The sequence below is a fragment of the Lineus longissimus genome, chromosome 3 (assembly GCF_910592395.1).
Source record: "Lineus longissimus chromosome 3, tnLinLong1.2, whole genome shotgun sequence".
NCBI lineage: Eukaryota > Metazoa > Nemertea > Pilidiophora > Heteronemertea > Lineidae > Lineus > Lineus longissimus.
Window position 1 is genome coordinate 6207693 of NC_088310.1, and position 23661 is coordinate 6231353.

Here is a 23661-nt window from a genome sequence, read left to right on the forward strand (position 1 = left end):
GACAGTTCAAACATGAATCGCCTTATGTGTCTTTGTCCTCAACACATAGACAGATGACAGCCTTCGAGTAGATAGTATATCCCCCTCCAAGATGCACAGCCCACAGTATTGAATCAGCTTGTGTCCTTCGAGCAGGTATTGTCTCTCTCCCAAAAAAGGACAGTCCAGTCTTGAAACAGCTTGTGACATTGTCCCCAATATGGACAGATGGCAGCCTTCAAGCAGGATGTCTCCTTCTACAAAATGTAAAGCCACAGTCTTGGATCAGTTTGTGTCCTTGTTTTCAATATGAAAATACAACAGCTTTGGATTAAGATGTGTCTTTGTTCTAAATATCAATACTTCACAGCATGATCTGGTTGTGTCTTTGTCCTGAAAGACAATGGATAACAGCCTTCGGACCAGATTGTGACTTTGTCCTCAAAGTGATACATACTTACATTAGGCTGTGTCGGCCTCCATATAGAGCCAAGGAACAGGTTGCACCTGTTTCCTCAGTACAGTGAGAATGCAGCCAATAGTCTTTACAGGAAATCACAAATTTAAGAGAAAAACAATGTCGTGTAAAGTGCTTTATTTCTACAGCGCAGACAAACATCATAGTGATTGCAAGGTACATTCATGCACTTCTAAAGCAAATATCACAGAGTCATAAAAGGATACTTGGCTCGGCACTCATCACAAGATGATATCACATCCTAAACAGTCATGCAACAAAGAAGATAATAGTCAGCTGAAACTTATTACTAATAACTTGGACGAATTGGGTGATTTTAAAGTTGGTGTTTCGACCAGGTTTTTGAGGGAGGTGTACATTTTGTGACATTTTACAACTGTGCCTGGTGTCATCACCAACTTTGCTATCACCCACTCAGATGTGACAGTTGGACAGAAAACTAAACTGGCAGGCATAGACAGTGAACACAACATAAAACTGATATTTCATGATTTTTAGACAGTTTGTGTCGTACAGTTAGTCATGTATTTTGTCTTTTCTATGAATCTATTTCGCACACGACCCTTCGTCATCAAACTGTTATACATGTACGTGCAAATGAATCCCTGTCAAGGAAATACAGCCAACACAATTGTTCTTCAAACAGTTTCAAAGCTTGAACATTTAGCATTATGGCCTTATAGTAGGCCTGCACCATCAGCACTCTACTATGTGTCAGTGAGTGGGAATCACAATATTGTTTCTAAGGCATTTATACCTCAACAGATGGTCTCAAATGTTTTGTGAGGTTCTCAAGCTCTACTGAAGAATTCAAATGTGGGGACTTCTGTGGATTATCAGCTGCTAGATTCCTTCTTCCAAGGCTGCAAGTATAGAGAAGATACTTAATGGAAAAAAGATTATTGAAATTTTTCACTACACCTTCTCTGCCATGCTGTCTTTGTCAGATCAGGCTCATTAATTGTACTTATTGGCATTGTCACATTGAAAATACTTGTATTCATCACATATCAAACTTCTTGCCAAACCTTCCTATATCGGGTGATTAGTTTATACTACTACTTCTAGGGTTCTAATAGGAGTTCTGATGAAGTATATATTACTATAGCACGACGATTAAGTTGTTAAAGAAATCAAACAAGTTCTAATGTTATAGATTTGATGTTGCTAACACTGCATTCCCTGAAAATGGTTCAAAAAGGTTAAAAGCAGAACTTCCATTTCAGTGTGAGAAGCAGGTGTGAGTGTGTGAGTGTTTAAAGGTTATCAACAGTGGTCAACTCAAGAAAATAGCAGTGAAAATTATACAAACCTGGCCCAACCTCTTCATTTCAATTGGTCTTGACAAGTGTACAACCACCTTATATAGGACACCTGGAGACTGACAAATGCCATCCTTGATAAAAAGGTGTCCTAATTACAGACGGCAAGTTGGATAGCGATGCCAAATTGCAGACCAACATCAGTGTTCATTGTAGAAAGGGAGTCCTGTCAACAGAGGAGTCTGCCAACATCAGTCCGAAAGGTTCCACTTGAGCTAATAGCGGCAACACCAAACAATGTTCTTGTTCAGTTTCATAGTAAATGGTATACCGTGTTGACAGGTTTAAAGGAGCATCATTTTCATGTAGGCAAGGTGGCCTATTGTACAGATGCCACTCAATTGGCTCAAACTAGTACTTCTTTGTAATCGCAATAATCTCATACCAATATTCATGTTCCCTGTTTAGACTATGAGTCCTCCAAAACGTGCTCCACATGTGTGAAATATCCTTCAAATGAGTCATGAATATGTCCTTGTTCTGGTAGCATGGAGTTTAGGGAGGGGGCAAAAACGAAAAGGTGATGTTTGGAGAGAAGGGTGCCATAACATAAAGATAGAAGAAAGAATATTATCAGTATCTGCATTTATTCACAGATTGATAGCACACAATCTACATAATGTAACATTCCATAATTTCATCACATCATATTCACCTTTTATTAAATAACAGTCCTCATATTAATATCATCCTACTAATCTCACTCTTAATAACAAATGGGTGGTTTCAAAAAGATCTTTGTAATGATTTGTAGCAGTGGTATTCATACAACTCAAAACTGTGTTTTCCGGTAAAAGGGGAACTTGTCAATTATTATCACTGGATTGATTTGACAGACTGGGATACATAAAGTGTCATGGTCAAACATTCTAAAACACCTTGGTTGTAGCACAGCACTGTCCCTCACTCTTGAGGCAGTGGTGATGTTTGGGCAACCATAACTGCTTGGGTCGGTGCAAAATGTTTCAAGCAGTCAAAAATTACATTTCGATGTTTAGTTTGATGTGATTAAGAATAGATAACTCACCGATGGCATTGGCTGTCTTTTTGCCAACATTTTAGCTTCAACCTTGCAGTGTTTGGCACACAATATCGACAGTGAGGTATCAATTCCTTAGGATTAGGAAACAACATAATCAAGACGTAATTGGTCGATGCAAATACCAACAAATGATAAGAGAATGAAACAATACATCAACAGAATAGAACATAACATAAGGTGAAAAGGCTATCAAAACATCGTCTCCATTGCTCTTGCTTGTTCAAACAAATAAAAATCGCTCAGACTAGCTGATCAACAACTATTAACCCATTCCTGAAAAGTTGTCTTGATTTTGAATCAATTTATATGCCTACCTCTATACTACACTACAAGTACCATGATGGCCCTGTTCAAACCTATCTTTAACTATTAAGAAAAATCTACCCTGGGCACATAATTTATCCAATGTGAGCAAATTTAGGACCTTTGATCCACTGCAGATACTTTTGTTAGAGTTTCGACTAGAAATTTTTATTTGTGTGATCAACCAAAAATTGAGAGATTGCTAAGTTTGTAACATGTCAGCATGTCCTCATGGTTTTTGGATGAGTTCTGATGTTTTTTAGATTGGTCAAAAATGACGCAAAAAATTTGCACTCTGCACCGTCATCCCTTTCTGGTGTGCACAAACATGTTATACAAAAACGTGATTTTTTTTTGATTTTCCACAGTTATTAACACTGGCAATACCACCAAGTAATCGATACCAGGCAACATAAACCCTACAAATGGACATATTGGGAAAATACACCTTAGAAGTCACAACTACAAAACCAGCATACACACTCATATAAGACACTGATGGGCCATAAAACATACTTTTTAAAGCTTCATCATAAAGCTATATGGCTTATACATTTTACAACCATACATTGACAGGATTTACAGGGTGTCGCGTTAAGATTTTTCAGACAGCATGAATTCATTTCTTTTAAAAGAAATAAGAATTAATCAGACTGACATTTATTATTTTGAGACACTCCTCATACAGTAAACATGAACCCAGAGGCAACAAATCTAGGATATCACTCTAAACAATCTAGGGCATTTATCTAATACACTACCACTTGACACAATGTTAAGTGAATGGCAAGCTTAAAAACATTGCACCATGGACGGATCTCGCTTTAATATTATCTAAAATTCAAATACATGTACTAATATGAGAACACACTAAAAGAGATGTGAATCATACATGTACCAAGAAACTTGCTAGTGATAGGACGGGTATGTCTTTGGAGGAATGGAATTACTTTTAATCTGTACAAACATGGCCAGCAACAACTTTTTGGATATCCAGCAAAAGTGCGGAACATACATTTTGAAAGTTACAAGCACTGGGGCGCAAAAGATCCTGAGAGAACCTAACATAACAAATCCACGCCTCAAAAAATGATTCAATTGTTTCGAATAAAAATTGTGTCCACGAAAAAACTCATAAAAATCATAGGCATTGCATAAGTTGATAAAGATGATGCAGAAAACTGAAAAGACATTCACTCACACAAAAATCAAATGTCAACTGAGCTCTTAAAAGTCATGAATAATGTACACCATTCTGGCCATAGGAGGAGTTGCATGGATAAATACAAATGAAATAGAATCTTACTTCCCTGCCATTCGTCTTAGTAACTGCTCTCATATCAGCAGACTGCAGCTCTTTTTTAAATGAATTGGTCAGATTTTCTGTGATCAGTGAAGGCTGGCAGCTGAGAGTGAGATGTGAAGTCGATATAAATGGCCCCATGAACTTGCAGCTTCTTTAAATCAAGATGTGCAGCAGCAAAACTCAAAAGGTTTGAACAAACTTAATGGAGATAGTACTCAAAAGGACCAAAGACAATGGGTGATATCAAGAATTCATAATAAAGATTAGTCTTTACTAATTCTTGGTGATAAGAATAAAGACTCTAGTAACTTCTCCGACTGAAAACTTCAAGTGCACTTATACTCGGTCATTCTTACAAAACCAAACTGAATGCACTCCATGAACCAGTCTCAATAGTCTATATTCATATCACCCAATGTCTCAGCATCCTTTCAGAGTTTGAAAGTGCACTGATGTGAATAGGACACAACACCAGACAAACATCAGTGCTTACCGATCACCTCTTCTTTAAGTCTATTAGCGATAGCTTTACGCATGTCTAAAGTCTTCTGGTCGACAGCAGGAGCTGCACTGTCACTTTTCATAGCTGATCGGCCTGCACGGGCGGACATTGGACGGCATGATGCTGCCTTTTCGGCCTTTAGGTATCGGCTTTCTCTTTCCTCTTGCTTCATTTTCAATAACTTATCGCGTTGTTCTTTCAGAAAAGTTTGCCGCTGTTTGAGTTCTTCCTGTGACATTTTTGAATATCCCTCCTGGAAATAAATGTGTGACAATAAGACTAGACTCACAAAATGAATTGTGCCCGGCTAATTCAACAAACAGACTTTCTCCTCAGATAATTCATCAATTGACATGCTGTAGCAGTGCTGGTCTGGAAAAACTCGACCCAGCTTCTAATAATCTGTACTTACAGCCATATTTTTGACACCAGCTTTGTCCACATCACTCATCGCACCAGCAAGCCAGTTCGCTGCCGCTTGCTCATTCGTGATCTTGATGGCAGGGGCCTTAGCTGCTGGTTTAGCAGCCGGTGAGGACTGAAACAAGAGACCAAGAATCACTAGCTATTAACATTGTAGCTACGGTATCCAAACTCGAATTTCCACTGTTCATTATCTTGCCGACAAAAAAGAAAGCAACGGTTTCTCCGAGCTTGCACTTCAAAGTAAACATTGACCCTTGATTTTCTCAGGATGAAGTCAAGCAAAGAGAGATGACACTGGCAACTGAGCTTAAAAGCCAATCAAAGATCATGAAATTAAATGAAAACTTACAGATTTCTCAGTCTCCGGTTTCTTTCCAGACTTGGTCACCTGTTTTGAAGAACCCAAGGTCAAATCCTGCATTGCCTGTACAAATAAGGATGACAGAAATTAGTCAATTCTTTCACATGATTTTGAAATCTTCCAATATGTGACATGAAATAAGTTGATACCTCTGAAATACTTGAAACTGGAAATTAGTGAATTAAGGCAGTTAAGTTTACTATTAGCAAAGGGGTTAAAATAATTCACTTTTTATATAAGTCATATAGACCTAGTGGTGTGAGAGCAGTGATTCCATTCTCAATTGTAGTTGAGTTGGCATTGGCATGAAGTAGAATCAAGTAGAACTAGAAGACATGCAAAAAGGTTCAAAGATCCTAAAAAAGAAGAATTATCTCTAAAGTTTTATAGTTCTACTTTACAAGTTGTGCACATTTAGCTTCAAAAGCATGCACATCCATGCACTTCACATTGTACTGAAAGAAAAATAAAAGAAGTTCCTGTAAAGTGCTGCATGCAAATCAAGTAAGTTAAGTTCCTGTAAAAAAGATGCATGCAAATTGAAGTTCCTGAAAAGAGCAGCATGCAGGTGAACCCTGTAAAAAAGAGCTGCATGCAGAATGAGCAAAAAAGGTTTCAAAAATATTTCAATATACTGTGTCGACACGATTTAGCCAAGTGAGGGGCGCGGTCCAAAAGGCCTATCTTACCTGTAACAGTAATAGGCCTATGTGCCCAAACCGGCTAAATTGGGTCTAAAACAGTATATTTGAGCATACTTTGTTTAATATTAGCTAGATGTGGGTACTACACAGTCTAGGTAAAGGGGTGCCATACTAAAAGACATACCTCTCCAGTTGTCAGTGGAGAATAAGTAGGTGAAACGTCTGTGTCAGATTCAATGGCTGTTTGCGATCGAGCAGCCATTGCTTCAACCGCAGCTGTTTTTGTTTCAATCACAGTTGCTTTCTGTTCAAGAGATGTTTCTTTTTTAACCCCAGAGGGTGCTTCTAGTGTATCGTTCATTTCGTCGAAAGTCTGTTGTTTGATTTTCGGGCTGCTGTAACCTGGGCCAGCAAGTTGCTCCAGATCATTCTTGATTTCATGAACATCAGCAATCACAGATGTTTTGGACCGTGGTTTGGCCTTGATGCGCAAAATTGACAAAAAATCAATTAAAATTGATTTAGAAATAATGAAATTGTGACAACAAACCATTTGTTTTGAATACAATCACTGTTCCATATCATTACACAGGTTGAAAAGCACTTCTAATCTGCAGATTCATACAAGTAAGAACCAGATTAAAGTGTTGGATTGCCTAAACGACATTCTACAACAGCAAGCTCAGGATATAAGCAAAGGATATAAATTTAAACTTGTCATTAAGTTAGTCCTTTCCTCTTTCAACATGTCCCCTCTACAGGCAAAAGTTTGCAAAAATAAAGAACGGAACAAGAGAGTCGGCAGATAACAAGTCAGGGTGGTCCAAAATCATTGTTGAAATGAAAAATAAAGAGTATGAAATTAAACCATACATTTCAACTCGCACGATAGAAGTCTCCGCCTCCCAACACATTTTTACACTCCTGAAATAAACTTCTACTAAGATAGTTAACAAGCATGAACTAAAGGATAATATCTAAGAGCATGCAGTGAATGTTTTCACCTTGGTTGTCTCCTTGGGTTTAGGGGTACTGGCAGCTTGTCTCCCAGGTAAAGGAGGATCATCATGGGCACACTCACGCAGGTCCTAAATTGAGAAATATTTAGAAAGGACATTGAGTGTGAAGTGACCAACGACATGACGACGCAGCCAAATTCATTTTCATCCAGCGAATAATGCCCCAGTAGATGCCCAGTTCCCAATAACACATTTCAAACAGTCTACTTCTTTGAGCTAATAAGAACCCAGTAGATGCCCATTTCTCCATTCCACCATTCTAAATGGCGCAATCGAAGAATATTTATCCGAGATGTATGCATACCTGAGTGAGCTTCTCTTGCTGGGCTTGATGCTGCTGCTGCAGCTTTGGTGCCTCTTGTTTCGACAACTGTAACACCTTCTCCACATCAGCATCATTATTCTTCTTTTGTCGTGCCTGCTGGGCTTCGTATTCTTCTTTTGATTTTCTGGAATTGGCAGTTACAGAGTGATGGAGGGAAGATGATGCATTCACCTAACAACTGTGAGAGGTATTCAAAGCTCAAACTGACACCAAATCTATAAGAAATCAATTTCTTTTTATCTAACATCTGAACACAACTTACTTAAGTACGGCTGCTAATATTGCATCTTCATTAATCATGACACTACCAGTACAACCAGAGGGCTCTTTTTTTTCTGTGGTCTTCTTTTTCTTGAAGTCATCCACATCACCAGGAACACAGATGTCAGGAACACTACCAGTCTGACTTAAAATGACTAGAATAACCTGAAAGACAAGGATAGAATAAAACACATTACATATTTTTAACTATAGAAGAGTCATGGTGGTGTAGTGGCTTGGATGTCTTATGGGTAAGTGCCAGAAATACTTATGTTGTAGCACTGATTGAGCAGCTGATCTGAGTTCTGCTGAAAACTCTCAGGATGGACCAGGGAAGTTATGATAAATTTTACTGACCTGTTGCTGTAGTTCTGTATTTTTTCTTGCCATCATGGACACAAAAACTTTGTAACTCTCGGTGGCAAACATCTGTTCGAATATACTCTGAAAGAGAAAAGGACTATTCATTTCAGTTGATCTTCATTACATGTTATGCGGTACACAGGAGCGAAATCTCTAACAGTTAGAAAAAGATTTAGATGAATACTGCAAACTAACAATACATAGTAATCATAGTACAAAGAATAGCATTCTTTGACCTTCTTTTTTTAGATCGTAGTCTCTTAACATCAACAATGAATCACATGGGCAGTCCAATGAAAGAGACTGGGATTGCAAGGATTTAGACATCATATTCCAGAGACTTACTTTATCCTCTAAGTCTATTTCTTTGTCGATCTGTTTCAGTGTCTGTATGATCTGCTCATGGGTAAGGCCACAATCTTCTCGGAAGCCTTCCAGTAACTGGGCGACCTGAATAAGAAGAGAATTCTATCAAATTACCAAGGACAGTATCACCATGAACTGCAACACTTCATCTAACAGGCAGTTTTCATCTTAGGGACAACCTCAAACCTTTTATTATGCACTTCAACTGTGATTCAGTTTGCACAACTTCTCTCCCAGCGCAAAGAGATTTATCACCTTCTTCAGTCAGGAACAGCTTGAAAAGTGCCACCTCCAGCACATGTAGAAAGAAAATTTAAACTTGGAGCATGAACTGCTTTGCACATGCACAACATCTTGGTATGAGAGGGACTATGCTTGTTTTCATCCTTGACTTTTACAGCACAGACTAATTTTTGCATTATTTGCAGGTTACTGCAATAGGATTGTTTTTTAATTGCTCATAATAAATAGATACCCCAACAGACACACATCTGTACCCCTTTCATGTATGACATATCAGCATGGTTGAGTGCAAATTTAATCAATATGTCATGATGCACTTTACATGTTGCCCATTTCCTCTATTTCATCATCAGCATAAGGATGCGTTCATGATGAGCCGTTTTACTGACGCTTGTATGTCAAGATGCTATATACAGACTCACCATGGTCTTGTATTGTTCCCATACTTTTTTATATTCGGGGTTGTCATCAACATCGGGTTCAAATACTGGAAAGATAATAGATTGCAAATTATTGTTAAGCTTAGTAGTTTTTTCGTAAAATAGGTGTGAGCCACATCACAATTTACATGTACTGGAATTCATTCCATATCTTTGCATTGCCATTGTTAACTAAATAAACCTTCAACAAGGGAAATAGTCATTTCTCCATAGTGCTTTAATTTTTGTTAATATTTTAACAGTGCTGTAATATCCAAACTACCACCAACCTAGCAAGGACAAAAGACAAGCTAGACATGTTCAGACCTTGATAATCTTGTAGCATTAACACGAGTTTCACCACACATATTGATCCTGGCAGTGGTATAGTCTGAGGGTCATCCATTTAACCACTAAATTTGGGTAACTTTCCATCACAAAAGAAAACATTTTGATTTCTTATCTTCATCATTTGAGTTACGTACATTTGACAATGCAAAGATATCAGAAAAAAAATCATCATCTGCATCACTGTTTTGAAATCTGATCTGATTTTGAAACATTCTGTCGTCATTTTGATGTTAACTTGGCGTATCTGATGTAGCTGAACCTGACACAGACAAGATACAGATCCTTCTTTACTGACCACCAAGTGATAATTATCAAAATCGACATCACATTAGGAATATGTCTGGAGAGGTTTCTATGGCAACGGCACAACCACAATGATTTCCGTTAGCTAGAGCATCACACCAAGTATGCCGAATGGAAATAAGATTGATTAGTCGGATCTGCTCATTAACTGTAACAAGGCCCCAATTTACTGCAGGAGCGTTGCTGGGTTACATTACAAAATTACTAGTACTAACAAGTATTTATACTTAATCAGCTGGTGAAATTCAATTTTTCCTCATGTGGGATGTAAAAGCATTGATTCTTCATTGTTAATTATTATACGTTTTTCACATTCCCTGGACCAAACTAAATATAGATCCACTCCAATACTGCAGCAGTTGGTAACCATGGCCACAATAAAACACATTATCAGTTTTTCACTTCCCAGGGCGAATGCCGCAAGGTTCCAACATTAGGATTTCTTGAAGAAGCGGGAATACAACATTTAGAACATGTAGAACAAATAAACAGAACTGGCTTGGCAAGGTTTGCTTTACTTCCAGACAGACTGTCATTCAATTACTTTGTGTTGAGTAATTTGATTGGCCACCCGTTTATAATGATGGTGCATCCGACGGATTTCCTGGCCCTTGATGTCGGCAGAGAAGAGAGGAGACTTTAGGACTGATATTCACCGCTGTTAAGTCGGCATGCCATACATCATTTCTCAACACACAACACCTGACAGGCAATAAAAAGCCGACTGATAAATGGATCCGTATTAATCAATAAATAGCAACTTACTGAGGAAATAGTAACAGTTGCATAGCAATGGGGGAAATTAATACATTAATTCATTTAATAGCAACATTGGAGTGCCAATTGCCATACAAGTTGCGTTTACAATCGCACATTGTTCATGACTCTTCAGAATGTACATTATTTAGGAAAAAATACTAGCAATAAAATAGCAGTATTGGTATACTTACATGATCATTAATATTAACTGCTTTTTAACTGCTTTTTCTAGTATGGTGATAGTCAGAATTATATACAGCATGAATGATAATAAAACTCAAAAGCATCACATTCCATCCAGAGTCATAAAATATGTATTAAAATTAATTCCGACTAGGACGGTATAAGACATTGTTGTCACTCATCATGCATGATGATTACCAACCTATCACCATCCCTGCCGACGAGACGGGACTTTCGATCGAAGCGCAATGTCAGGATATTATAGCATCATAGACAATATACATGTATATGTGGCCGTGTCCTTTAGGTCCACTTCCCATATCAACAAGTCAACAACTCAACTTTGGGTATACGCTGTATTCTGTCTGTACTGTTCGGACTCACAACACAAGGCCTTATCCTTATACACCCTGATCTGACCTCATACGGTGTTCACACCGATCAGTAATGGGTGTGCCTTACAATTACATCATACACGGTTTCAATAATAAGATATGTTCAGGAATTCACCCAGGCAGCCACCATAACCTAGAGGGCCTATATAATATACTATAACTTAAAGGGTATAAGTTTCAACCCATGACAATTTAAAGGGCCTACTGCCTGGAACACTATCTCACATACTGGCTCTATCAATCATGAGTTGTGATGTTGAGGATGGTCTAAGGTCAGAGAGAGACAAGGAATGAGGGATACACACAGTGAGTTGAGTGCGCAACTGTGCAAATTAAGTAACTGACTCCACATCGACTACACAGACGGTGTGAGAATTAGACACAGTGTTACTGTAGCCGAGTAGGCATTAAGTGACATTGATAGTGTACATCTACATGCCATGCTACATAGTGCATGCATAATGCATACACTGGAGGCCCAAATTGACAGTGACACAGTCTGTCACTAGCCGGCCCAGTGACCCAGGCCCAGGCAGTGTTGAGTGGAGCAGTGCAATGAATGTTGTGCAAATAACTAACGTTAGAATGGGGCAAAACTATCGATCAAAAGATGCACTTACTCAGGCAGTGGCGATCTATAAATGATATAACCGGAATCTGGAAAAGAATCCCCTCCAAATGTCCAATCAGTTCGTCATAGACAGCCAGTTTGTGATGCTTGGCAGCCATTTTGACGCTCTTTCCGTTCACAACGGGAGTATTACCCTGACCTTTTCGCCCCCAGTCGTTTCGCTCCAAATCGAAGTCGTTTCGCTCAAAATTCACACGAAATGACACAGAAATTTTAGTGAATGAATTGCTCGCTAAGTGATTTATCTAGGAATACAGTTGATCTTCACTGAAAACTTATGGTATGTTGATGAGTTTAATAAATCCTTCAATTCCTTTGATTTTCTTAGCGAATTACGTCCGACAATGACCCGTTGACGTTTTGACGTGTTCCTGCTTTGCCATTTGTGTGTAAACAGTTATCTATTTTCGGACGAAACTCAGTCGTGTCACTGTCAGTCCCTCACAAACTTTGGTCGATTTCACAGTATTTTAACGATTCGGAGAGAAAGTTCAGAAATGACTGCGATATGAAGCACTTCTCATCCTCTTGAAGCAAGATAGCTTTAAAGAAACTCTGTTGTGCTCGAAACAGAGTAGTCGTGACGTAGACAACTTGATTGATCAGAGTGGAGAGCTGCTGTACATAGTTGTTGGCTCTGCACATTCAGTCTGAGCAATATGATTAAATTTATTGTTTTACACTTTCAGTATAATGAATCTACTTGAAAAAAGGATTTGGTAAACCATCATGATGGCAGACCTCGCACTCATTACCAGGGGAAGTAATGGAGCCGCAGACAATGGCCATGTGCATGGAAACAACATAGAGAAATTACCAGGGAACAACAATAACAGCATGAAACATAGAAGGACTCAGACCAAAAAGCCAAGTGATTCTGAGCCTGCAAAAAGTGGGAAAACATTTTCATATGACTCATCTGGTGTTCTCAGTAAACAAAGCAACTTTCAGGAAATCATTCATGACAGTGATTTATGTAAGGAGTATATCATCAGACGAGGGCGTACTAATCTGTTGCTGTGGATTGTGTTCTTCATTGTCTTTCATGTTGGTGCTTTAGAGTACTACTTCCAGTTATATACAACGGTGTGTATACATGTTCTTATACTTTAAGATTTTACTTTAGACTTGAACCGTAACTTCAAACCTAAAGACAATGCCTAAAACATGAAATATTTCAAATATCTTGAAAGTCTATCAACTATCAAGTCTCTCCTGAAAGGTCCCTTGGAGGGGAAGAAGCATTCATGAATATTCACCAGCTGAGTAATTGGCAGAAGGTGTCCAATTTAGGTACACAACATCACCCTAAGACAAGATTACAAGGCAGATCAGGGTTGGTGGAATGGAAGCCAATAATTGACAAGTTTACTGCACACTTTTTTCGATCGGAAAAAGGTTACCAACTCAGAATTTCCATGACCTAGGTAAGAACTGTAAGGAAGTATAAATATGTTAAAAGATGCTGATGATTATAAACAATTCGGACTAATTGATTTCAGGACAAAAGAATACTCTTTGTTTTGGTTGCGGGCATTCTCTACTTTTGTGGTTGGACTCTGAATCGCAAAGTTATTGAAGGTAAGACTAAAGCTATGATTTGAATAATATTTTGTTTTGGTTTGGTTTTGGTTGTTCTTTCTGAAAGAAAAACACTGATACACATCTCCTTGCTTTGTAAATTCTTTTCTTATCTTTAGAAATATGGTGCTACTGATAATACTCTGGATTGTGTACCGGTGTTCAGTTTGAATAGTATTTCATAAAAAATGTATAGAAAGTCCTGAAGTTCCAATTTCAATCATCTGATATTTTTTCCAGAATCTCTCCTGGTGATCTCTTGCCTCGGTGTGCAGATCACAACCAAGTTTGCCTCCGGAAGACAAACCTCTATATTCTTCGACAGAAGTGAAATCAAAGATATCATTATTCAAGAATCTATATCTATGGTGGGTTTATGATTTTCTATTAACTGGAAGAGATAATAACATTAATGCACACTTCAGCAAATAGTTAATGAGATTTATGATTAAAGAGAAATTTTCTCAGAAGCATGTGGCACTGATTGGAAAACTCTTAAATGTCTGAGGAAGGTGCATAATTTTGTGGTACCTATAAAGACCAATTTCCACAGGTCCCCTGCTTTGAGCATTTGCACAGGGCAACCTGAAAAGGCATGTAATGAAATAGTAATTGTATTGTAAATACTAATAACTTGAAATAACTTCTTTTCTATTTTTCAGCAATGTATACTGCACATACTGTCAATACTCCTGAAGAAACCAAATATGGACGATCATCGGCTGTTACCACTTTTCAAAGTGAGTTAAAATCTGCAAAATGTTTATGCCATGCTTATTGAAACATTAGTAAAGCAGCACCAGCTTTTCACAATTCAAAACAAGAATGAATAAAACATATATATTTTATGAAAATGAAAAGCCAGTTATTTTCTTTTTCAGCATACTTTTCCTCGGCTGGAGTTTCTCCAACAGGCTTATCAAGGGGTGCAATCTGTGATGGACTTCAACAATCAACCAGCACAGGACAGATGATGAGCATCAAACATAGGATCAAATTTGAATACTTCTAAGGCACTATTCTGTGGAATGCGAAAGTTGGAGATCAATCAATATTCCAATCTGAACCAGTGAGTGACCTCTACTCATGATAGAACTGTTCAATTTGTGCCATACTCGATAGTTGATGTTTTCATACCACCTTAAATTATTATTGATTTATTGCATTTTGTGTACATGATGCATTGTACTCAATGTTCATATGTACTTGTAAAATGCAGCTGTCATGTACATGTAATTTCCAAATTATTTGGTGTCAAAGACTTATTGTGTTTTGTTAGTGTTCATCTGAGGCAATTATTTATGCTGTATAGTTTTGGTGCTGTTGCCAATTTGCAATCATGCTGTGTGGTGCCACTTTTATTTTGATATTATTCTGCAAAATTTCACTTGTGTAATACTCGGCCTTCTGTAAAGATCGGCAGTGGCTATGCAGTGTCATAATCACAGTCTATGCCAGGGCAAGTGAAAGATCTCACACAAGTGGACAGTTGCCTTTAGTGGACTCCATACCTCTGGCAGAAATCCATGATGGTTACGATGCCGGTAATGATAATGATGATGATGATGACAATCTACAAAATGTTGAGGAAAGGACTGGTTGAAACCAGATCCTGTATCTTCACAAAGGTGCATATAAAAAAAATCTTGTTTGAGAAGATATCGCTTGCATTGCCAGTAGTTTAGTTTTTTAAGCCTCAATCAATTCGTTAGTTGAATACATATTACATGTATTGTTATATGTTCACCTTAATGTACATTATCTTTAATCAAAATGTATTTTGTATGAAATAAACAAGAATACTAGCGTAACATCTCTCATTTTTGAACGTTTTTGATGCAGACTACCAGTATGATCTGAGCATTGATGTCCAATGTTGAAAATGATGACTTGAAAAACTAACCAACAGAGTAGTGTTTATGGTTGCTAGAGTAAATCTCCCTTAGTAGGAAGATGTTTTCCTGCACTAAACTGGGTTGATTCCATGTTTGCAGGATGCTTGTCCCATGATGGTGACTCCTATGCAAAGTGCCCTGGTCTCATATTTGTCTTCATCACAGCCACGAGAAGGTTGCCCAATGTTAGTGTTGTCTCTTTGGTAGGATGTCTCAAAAGAAGCCCTATTTTGTCCTCATCACAATATTTGGTGGCCAGACCCATGCATTGATACAGCCTAAACCGTGCTCCGTCATATGGGCAGGGTGTTTCAAAACAACAACACATGCTTGTCACAACTACAAAAGGTTTGCCCTATGGTGGTGTCTCCTGCACAGGGTGTCTCAAACCTATATTTGTTTTCATTACAGCTATGAGAAACTAGATAATGATCTAGGTACAAGAGCTACAATGAACATTATTAGGCTACTTGAGTCATTGTCTTAAGGTATTTGTCCTCATCACAACTGATGATACAGTTTCACAAATAAACCACAAAGACTCTCCCTTTATGCAAAACATATTTTATTTAGGCACATCAGATTTAATCTTGTATGAATCAACATAAATATCATTTATGAGAATATTACAGACAAAATGACAACTATATTCAGGAAGATTTTACATCATATATAATACATCATACCAATCCGAATAATAGATTGTAATCACATCAGGACATGTAACAGGCACCTATGATCAAGTTATTTGACTCAACTGCCAGAATCAAGTAGGATAGCTCCTGTCCATACTCCCTGTTGCTGGCAGTTGAGCCTATATCTGTGCCACATCAAATAGTGCGACAATGTCAGGTCAATTTTGTCCAATCCATGTTGGTGTATTTACGCACAGTTCCTTCTGCAATACTGACAATGTGCACTATATGGAAATGCTGTCTTCACATGGTGGAAATACCAGTGACGGAACATCCATAATTTGGAAGAAACCAACGATTTCATAAAGTACATGTATTGTGAAAGTTTTAACACAGTCTAGGCATTAGGGAAGATACATATGGAGAATCTGAAGACAACGCTAACGATTCTGGGTAAATGAAACTTCATGAAGATCTCTGAAGATATAAAAGGAAGTCTATTTGACAACAAGGTTACTTGTATTTATATCAAACAATTACTGGTACAAACTTGATATTGACTGGTAAAAAGATCCAAAGTAGAAAATGTGTAAAACAAAATTTATAAAGGGTTAACAGTTTATTGAGACTTAATTGAACAGTAAGCTGAAAGGAACTGCGAACCCCATTATCAATGAATCTATTCTGTACAACTGGAGCGGGGTCCAGTTGGTAATTTCAAAGTGACTAATTTAGAATGCTTGGATACATTTAATCGGAAAAATATATCTCACACAAATAGGTAATAGCGTGAATAATGTCAATATACGGTGAGATTGATGGTAAAGACACCTCTAGGTGATTTTGTGTCTCTTACTCAGCTCCACCAGCCTCCTGCTCATAGTCTCCCTTTTTGAAGACATCACTAGAAGTTTTATGAAATCAAAACTTTTTCCTCAGAATCATGATCACAATGGGGTTTACAGCGTAATTATACTTGAAACCAAAAGAAAGATACAAAGTAAATCACTCGATTTGTCAACACAAACATTCAATGAAAAGAAGCACATATCAGAAATTTTGTACAAAAAGTATTTTGAGCAAATTTCAAAGTACCACTTGATAGTTACTTCACTTATATACAAGTATTACTTTCACATCGAAGAATGTAGCCCACAAGAGTCATATTAGTGTAACCCCCCCCCTCCAACAGCCAGAGTTCTTTTATTCTTTTAAATTTTGAAATATCTGCAATGTGTTTATACAATTTTAGGTAATACCATTGTATCGTTCATTTACAACCACCCAAAATGTGAGACTCAAGTTATGACAACAAGTTCCTCCATCCCTGAACAATCCTAAGAAATCACAACCACTTCTCAATGCCCATAAAAATGCGACTTTTTCTTTTTCCATCAATGCCTTTTTTCAAATCATTCGGGAAAACTTCCTTAAATCTGTAAACATTGATATACAGTATGTCCCCATTAAAGTTAAGATTTTTAATGAAAGGAGTACCGTAGGACTTTAAAGTGTCATATCCAATGATGGGATAGCTGGAGTATAGAAACTGGTTCAAACTCAACCAGTGCCCAAAAATTATCCCGTAGAATACTCTATATCAACTCTGAGCAAGCTCCAACCATATTATACAGCTTTCCACTTTTCTATCTTTACAAAACCCTGCAATTATATCACACTTAAAGATGCTGAATAATAGCAAATATTATAGCCATAGGATAAGACTCATTCTGCACAATCCATCATCTCACACATTTTATATTCAATTCACACAAGTACAGTACATGTATATATAATAATATACATTACGACATAGCTACTTTTACGAAATTTTACAAACACACTACACACACGCACATCGACATGGCAGTTTTTCTTCAAATCATGAAAGGTATAAAATGATAACACGATATCAGTTATATGTACAATGTATACCTTCATATAGAATGCAGGAGTCATGGGCAAAATATACACAAATATTATTTTAACAGTCATCATTAGCATAAAGTCAAGATAATTAGTAAAGACAGAAATGTCAAGTCATTTTTTCTCTCTGAAAATGGCTAATTTTCAGGCAAGCAAATTATTGATACAGTACATAATTGTGACCATGGTTTTACAATAATTTTCTTCTATTCTCACCGAAGCAAATCAATGTCTCTCTGCAGAGAAAACAATATGATCTGCATGGCCGGAAAATAATCAAGGTACAGGAAATGTTGAGAAAAAGACATTTTAACTTGTGTTTAAAGAAATTTAATAGGGTGCATCTGGTAGCTACTTCACTGCTCCTCACATTTTAACTTATGAGAGAATTCAAAACATTAACTTGACAAATAGCTATTGATATATGTTTCACTTCTCATGAAAAATCTAATTATATTTCTTGAGCATGTCACTTTAATGGCCCCATATATTTCCCAAATCATTCGACTAGTACACACAGTGTCTTACTGAAACAGTGCCTCTTGAATAGTTGCCTCCTTAACTCCTAAACTCCTAAAGAGAACTTAACTCCCAGGGTCACACCAGTAATAAACTATCACAATTGAAACCAAGCAACCGTCTTCCTTTTTTTTTTTTCCTTTTCAATAGGAGCAAATCAAATTGACGCACCATCTTATCAAGGGCCAGCACTCCAGTGGGAAAAGAGAACAAATAAAATCTATCCCATCCCTTGTTTTTGGTCCTTTTTCACCTTTTTAGGCTGCTTTCGTGCATTATTGCAGCTGAAGTCGCTTAGAAATCTACAAATTTACAAACCTCGCACAAAAATATTATTAGTTGTTACAAAGTCTATATATCACCAGTGATACGTCAATACTTTAGTTATTTTGTGAGCTATTTACAAAATGAAGAACACGTTGCACTTAAATTCACAATCCGGAATAAGTTTTACTCAAACATAAATTTCACTCAAACTTTAACTTGAGATTTAGTATCATCAAAGCCGTAATAAATGTTTTTTTCACTGGTTAAAGACATGATCTAGAATCTACCCAGTAACTTATAACTAATCATTCAGATAACCAAACCAATGAAATGTCAACTGGCACCACAGAACTGATATTGAAGCTGTGAGAATGTACAAGGTGGTGCCAAAGCCCCGACTACACATCCGATGACTTCTGTGGACTTTTCTTTACATGAATTATAGCAGCGCACTCCGAATTTGGTTTATACTTATCAGGTAATCTCCGTTTACTGTCTTCAACGTATTCTTTGTCGCTAGTGAAAGTCGTAATGCCGCCGCGTTCTAGATGCCTCCCTGAATCATCCAATGATAGTTTATACGGATCCATGCCCTTAACGGATATAATATCCGGTTGTGACGAATCCAACACACCTGTTAAATCGACATTCGCACAGCTCGGTGGTCTCCTTCGTGGTGGCTTTTCATCCCGCTTTGCCCGTTTGGGATTTTTGTTTTGTTTATTGTTGAGATTACGATCATGTGACCGGGATTTTGGCACCGAGTCGATGTCAACTGAATGTCTATTTCTGCGCCGGATGCAGACGATAAAAAGTGCTAGAACTACGAGAGAGAGAACTGCTATGATTGTCACCAGGATTGCGATGATTGTCATTTCGATCTGACCACCATTATCATCTGAAATAAGAAGGAAATAATGTCAGCAATTGAGATGGACATCTTTTTCTGGAGAGTTTCTCAATAGAAATACTAAAGGTAGTAAAGACATCAATCACTGATTGTCCAAAGAAAGTAGAGACAACTAAATCCTGTGATTGTCATGAAGACAGTCAAACCACTAAGACAACAAAGCTATCGTCTCTGATTGTAAAGAGGGTAATATAGAGACATGTGTCTTGGGTTGTCTCCAGTTAGTCTTCAAGGAAAGTTACTTGATACGAACGTCAACTTCGAGTTAATGTCACCCCATAGAGAGAATTCTCAGGTCGCACAACTTGAAGGTTAAATTTCGGATCACAACCATGGGCCATCACATACCTACCGAAGAAACCTTGAATTAAGGAAAACACTGCAGGACAAATCTTTTCACCACCAACACATTCAAATAGCATAGACATGACTTTAGCAGACAACACATCTCAACAAGACTTTCCCCTCCTACCTTCAGTGGTGTTGTCATGTGGTGAAACATTGGCTGTTTTGCGTTCTCTGCTTTCAGTTTTGCTTTTATTTGCCTTTTTCACTTTGAATTCTGTTATAAAATAACAGATGAATGAACAGAGTGAGTAACCAAAGGCACTGTCCATTAGATTGGTGACATTTTGTCATTCTGTTCATTTGTCGAGGTTAGCTGTTGGACAGGGCACACCTACTGTTATGACCTTGAAAATTTATCTATATCATGACAAGATAAGTTTTTTTGACACCAAATTCAATCCTTCAGTTTCATGGAACCTCTCTGTTACCTTTGTGTTCATCATAGACAACTGACAATGATTCAATAGAAGTTGTTCAAAATAATTTGACAGCCATCATATTGCTGAAAATCTCAGAACTGCTAGACCTTTCCAATATCAAAGCTGAACATAGAATGAATCTAGAATACATACCTGAACACACAGGGCAGCATTCCCCAGGTGGTATATGCGACAGGGCGCAGTTGTCCATTTTGGCACACACCTTCTCGTGGCACTTGACCCTGCCCTTCGAGCACCTGCACCTCTTACATAACGTGGGAGACCAGCGTTCCCCGGGATCATACAGAGTTTCATGGTATTTACACTTCCCAGTGTCCTCTGGTTCTGGATCTGGAAAAAGAAGTAATGATTCTGACATTGTGTCATCTGCATGAAAGCTCCTGGTCCTGTCCACACCATTGGGAGTTCCTATCCTTGAAGAGTAATTCTCATTACAGAGTTCGAATTACATGAAACTGGTATTGTAGGATCTAAAGGGAGTCCCTAGATAGGGGGGTGTCTGTTCAGGAGACACCAACCTCAAGTAGATGTAGCAGGAGTACTTAAAATTCTCAATATTTAGGATGTCGACTCCAGCTTTGACTCATCATCTTACTCTGCGATTTGTGATGTGACATTACAACAAGAGAGAGTCATCTGTCCTGAAGCATACTGGAAATGAACTCCAGTGCCAATAAATCCAGATTTGTCAGTGCCACTCTGTTTGCTAAGAATACTGCATGTGCTCACCGAAGCAATAAGGACAACACTGCCCCTTCCTTAGGACTGTATTGTTACATTTGAGGATGGGGCATGTCTGGGAGAAGCAGTGGATCTGCCCATGGCGACACGTACAACTCATGCAAGGGTTCGTCCTCCACGTGTCGCCATGTCTGTAGGATCCACCATTCACTGATGAACACGACTGGTTCGTCTCAGGAACATCAATTGAGATTTCATTTTCTGAAATTGGATTCAAGATGTGAGTTTACCCTCATTTTACCCAAGGGATGCTGACTGTACGTCATAAGCTCTTCTGCTCATATCTCATAAAGAAACTGCAATACTGATTGATGCAAATGCATGATTATCAGTATTTTCTGGTGCAGCAAACTAGAATCAGCTAACTCTAGTCCCTCCTGTCAGCGTCAGAATGGCTGATGTGGTATTAAAAGGTCTCTTAAACAAGTGGAATTCAAAGTAATTTTAGCATGTTTATGCCAGGGGTATTGTCTTGCAGCACGAACTATTACTCAAAATACCTTTGCAAATTGGGCAGCACATTCCTGGCAGTTTTACCGGTTGTTTACACGGTAGAGGTAGACATCGTTCCATTTCGCAGAGGACGTTGCTGTTGTGGCAGATACACTCCGTACATTCATCCATTGCCCAGGTTTCCCCCTCAGCCTTATATTCTCCCTTGTAGGAGAAACATTTTGAGGGCACAACAGCTGGCCCAGACAGGTCGTCACCTGAAAAAGCACATAAAAATATTTTCATAAACCTGTAAGGATTTGTGAAATAGATGATTTATTGAATCCAAAGACATCACGGCAAGGTATCATTCGTTCAAATCTTCTTGATTGTCCTTGCCTTGCACCACCATATTAATGGCAGTGTTGATGTTCTGACTTGAGAATTGAGATGCATGGATTGAATGAATGATTTCTAAGACTTTAAAGCCATCTTTCTGCTGTCCTTGCCTGTGTGTGGTGATGTAAAACAACTTGACCAAGTGACCCGTGTGACAAATGAAGGGCATTTTAAGGTCTTGGTACTCCGATTGTCTGATTGCTCAGCGGGGGAAAACAGCAAATCGCAATTGGTCTGCCATCATTTTTATGCATAAATCCCTACCTGGGCAAGATGGACAGCAATCGCCCATTCGAATGATTGGGTTGATACAGTTGACTCCCGGGCACGTGATCAACGCACACATCTCTTGCCCTCTATGGCAATAACAATGGCGGCATCCATCATACCAGGACTCTCCGTCATCAAAGACCCGCCCTTCAGAGGATAAGCACATTTGTGGTGAAATTGAGGGACGCTGTATCATGGCAATCGTTGTGGCTTTTTCTGTTGGAGCTACTGTGGTTGTTCTTTCTGAAATTGGAACAACTGTCTTGTAAGAGTAGGATATTTTAACACTTATGGTCATAAACTGGGTAGCGGGTTTGTAGTGGGTTGTGTGGAGACAACTAAAGACAATGTCATCAAGAGCATAATTGTTGGTCATATTCTGAAAAGACTTCACTGCACTCAGTTATTTTATTTCAATTTTACTACTAAGTAAGTGCGAACCTGGAACTAGAAGATGCTGCCACCTAAGATCGACTAAGTAACAAATACAAATGATGTTTGCATACATGGGGAGGTTAATCTAACTTGCCAAGACAAATTTAATGAGGCACTATTTTCAAGACAGTAACTATAGACAGAAACAAGAATAATGGCATCTGATTAGTCAAATATTATCACATGACCACCTCATGCAGCATAGGATGCGCCTCTGATTAAGCCAAGCAAAGAGCCAGCAAACATGCACAGAATTGCAAAGGAAAATACTGCAGAATGTGTGTGGGTGTTCAAAGCAGAAGCTTTGAATGTAATGTCTTGTCGAAAGCAGTGTTTCTGATCATATGAGATGTTGAATTGTGACTGTGTGAATGCCATAAGGATATGTAAGGAATGAGGTTGATGTACCGTATTTGATGTAATTGGCAACATTTGTCATTTTGATATTGATTTAGGCTCCAAGGCATAAGAGATGTATGTCGTTGATTACGGACTAACATGCCTGATGCATGTCAAGGACTGTCAGTTACTGGTTGTCATTTCAAAAGTCTGATAATTCATCTAAAATGGTTGTCATAATCATAAGAACTTCTCCAAACATGTTCTCAAGGGTTACATGAGGGGGGAAAAGGGGTACCTGTCTAAACAAAGTTACTGTCATTAAAATAAGAGAAGAACAGAAGCAGCCTCCTTCTTTGGGCTCCTTGCCTGGAAATGGCACATTAAACAAGTTGAGAAGTCAAGGATCTCAGGGGTGAAGGGGTTAAAGGTGTTCTGATGGGCACTTAGACTTAGCACATTATTTCTATACTGGCCCAAGGGGGGAACTCTATCAGCCAAATGTCCATTATTCTTACAAGTATTGCGGAAAATAGTAAACAT

At 38.2% G+C, this 23661-nt stretch overlaps 3 protein-coding genes across 11 annotated transcripts in view; 1 reads left to right on the top strand and 2 right to left on the bottom strand.

Annotated features, from left to right (window-relative positions):
• Nucleotides 1-575: 575 nt before the first annotated feature.
• LOC135485570 (cilia- and flagella-associated protein 36-like) lies at nucleotides 576-12088 on the bottom strand. Of its 3 annotated transcripts, XM_064767720.1 has the most exons (12): nucleotides 11971-12088; nucleotides 9363-9427; nucleotides 8677-8781; nucleotides 8326-8412; nucleotides 7970-8133; nucleotides 7687-7831; nucleotides 7368-7451; nucleotides 6548-6844; nucleotides 5708-5782; nucleotides 5345-5470; nucleotides 4924-5185; nucleotides 576-1320 (listed from the first exon to the last, which is right to left on the bottom strand). In XM_064767720.1, exons 1-12 carry the CDS (start codon nucleotides 12077-12079, stop codon nucleotides 1301-1303), a joined length of 1539 nt encoding a protein of 512 aa, XP_064623790.1. In that variant the 5' UTR covers nucleotides 12080-12088; the 3' UTR covers nucleotides 576-1300. The 3 variants fall into 3 exon arrangements, with proteins under 3 accessions (XP_064623790.1, XP_064623791.1, XP_064623792.1); XM_064767721.1 differs by lacking the exon at nucleotides 6548-6844; XM_064767722.1 differs by lacking the exons at nucleotides 6548-6844; nucleotides 7368-7451.
• Nucleotides 12089-12206: 118 nt separating this feature from the next.
• On the top strand, nucleotides 12207-15356 carry LOC135485571 (phosphatidylinositol N-acetylglucosaminyltransferase subunit H-like). Of its 2 annotated transcripts, none has more exons than XM_064767723.1 (6): nucleotides 12207-12261; nucleotides 12671-13067; nucleotides 13484-13562; nucleotides 13803-13930; nucleotides 14225-14302; nucleotides 14444-15356. In XM_064767723.1, exons 2-6 carry the CDS (start codon nucleotides 12711-12713, stop codon nucleotides 14534-14536), a joined length of 735 nt encoding a protein of 244 aa, XP_064623793.1. In that variant the 5' UTR covers nucleotides 12207-12261; nucleotides 12671-12710; the 3' UTR covers nucleotides 14537-15356. The 2 variants fall into 2 exon arrangements, with proteins under 2 accessions (XP_064623793.1, XP_064623795.1); XM_064767725.1 differs by lacking the exon at nucleotides 12207-12261 and adding an exon at nucleotides 12391-12413.
• A 660-nt stretch (nucleotides 15357-16016) lies between these two features.
• Nucleotides 16017-23661, bottom strand: part of LOC135485572 (cysteine-rich motor neuron 1 protein-like) — a 47403-nt gene continuing 39758 nt past the window's right edge. For 5 of the 6 annotated variants that reach the window (XM_064767732.1, XM_064767729.1, XM_064767731.1 and 2 more), the window contains 6 exons: nucleotides 22339-22587; nucleotides 21744-21953; nucleotides 21232-21444; nucleotides 20635-20832; nucleotides 20187-20276; nucleotides 16017-19702 (listed from right to left, as the gene is read on the bottom strand). In XM_064767732.1, the coding sequence (XP_064623802.1) occupies nucleotides 19203-19702; nucleotides 20187-20276; nucleotides 20635-20832; nucleotides 21232-21444; nucleotides 21744-21953; nucleotides 22339-22587 (1460 nt within the window). In that variant the 3' untranslated portion in view covers nucleotides 16017-19202. The remainder of the gene's footprint in view (nucleotides 19703-20186; nucleotides 20277-20634; nucleotides 20833-21231; nucleotides 21445-21743; nucleotides 21954-22338; nucleotides 22588-23661) is intronic. The other variant, XM_064767728.1, reaches the window with a different exon arrangement.

What these genes read in the sequence shown, in the direction of transcription:
- LOC135485571 (XM_064767723.1), top strand. Translation starts at nt 12,711, where the DNA reads ATGATGGCAGACCTCGCACTCATTACCAGGGGAAGTAATGGAGCCGCA. An exon ending in GAATCGCAAAGTTATTGAAG is followed by an intron (nt 13,563 to 13,802) that starts GTAAGACTAAAG and finishes TATTTTTTCCAG; the next exon opens with AATCTCTCCTGGTGATCTCT. An exon ending in TTCAAGAATCTATATCTATG is followed by an intron (nt 13,931 to 14,224) that starts GTGGGTTTATGA and finishes TCTATTTTTCAG; the next exon opens with CAATGTATACTGCACATACT.
- LOC135485570 (XM_064767720.1), bottom strand. Translation starts at nt 12,079, where the DNA reads ATGGCTGCCAAGCATCACAAACTGGCTGTCTATGACGAACTGATTGGA. An exon ending in AGCAAGAGAAGCTCACTCAG is followed by an intron (nt 7,452 to 7,686) that starts GTATGCATACAT and finishes TTCTCAATTTAG; the next exon opens with GACCTGCGTGAGTGTGCCCA. An exon ending in ACTTAAAGAAGAGGTGATCG is followed by an intron (nt 1,321 to 4,923) that starts GTAAGCACTGAT and finishes CTATACTTGCAG; the next exon opens with CCTTGGAAGAAGGAATCTAG.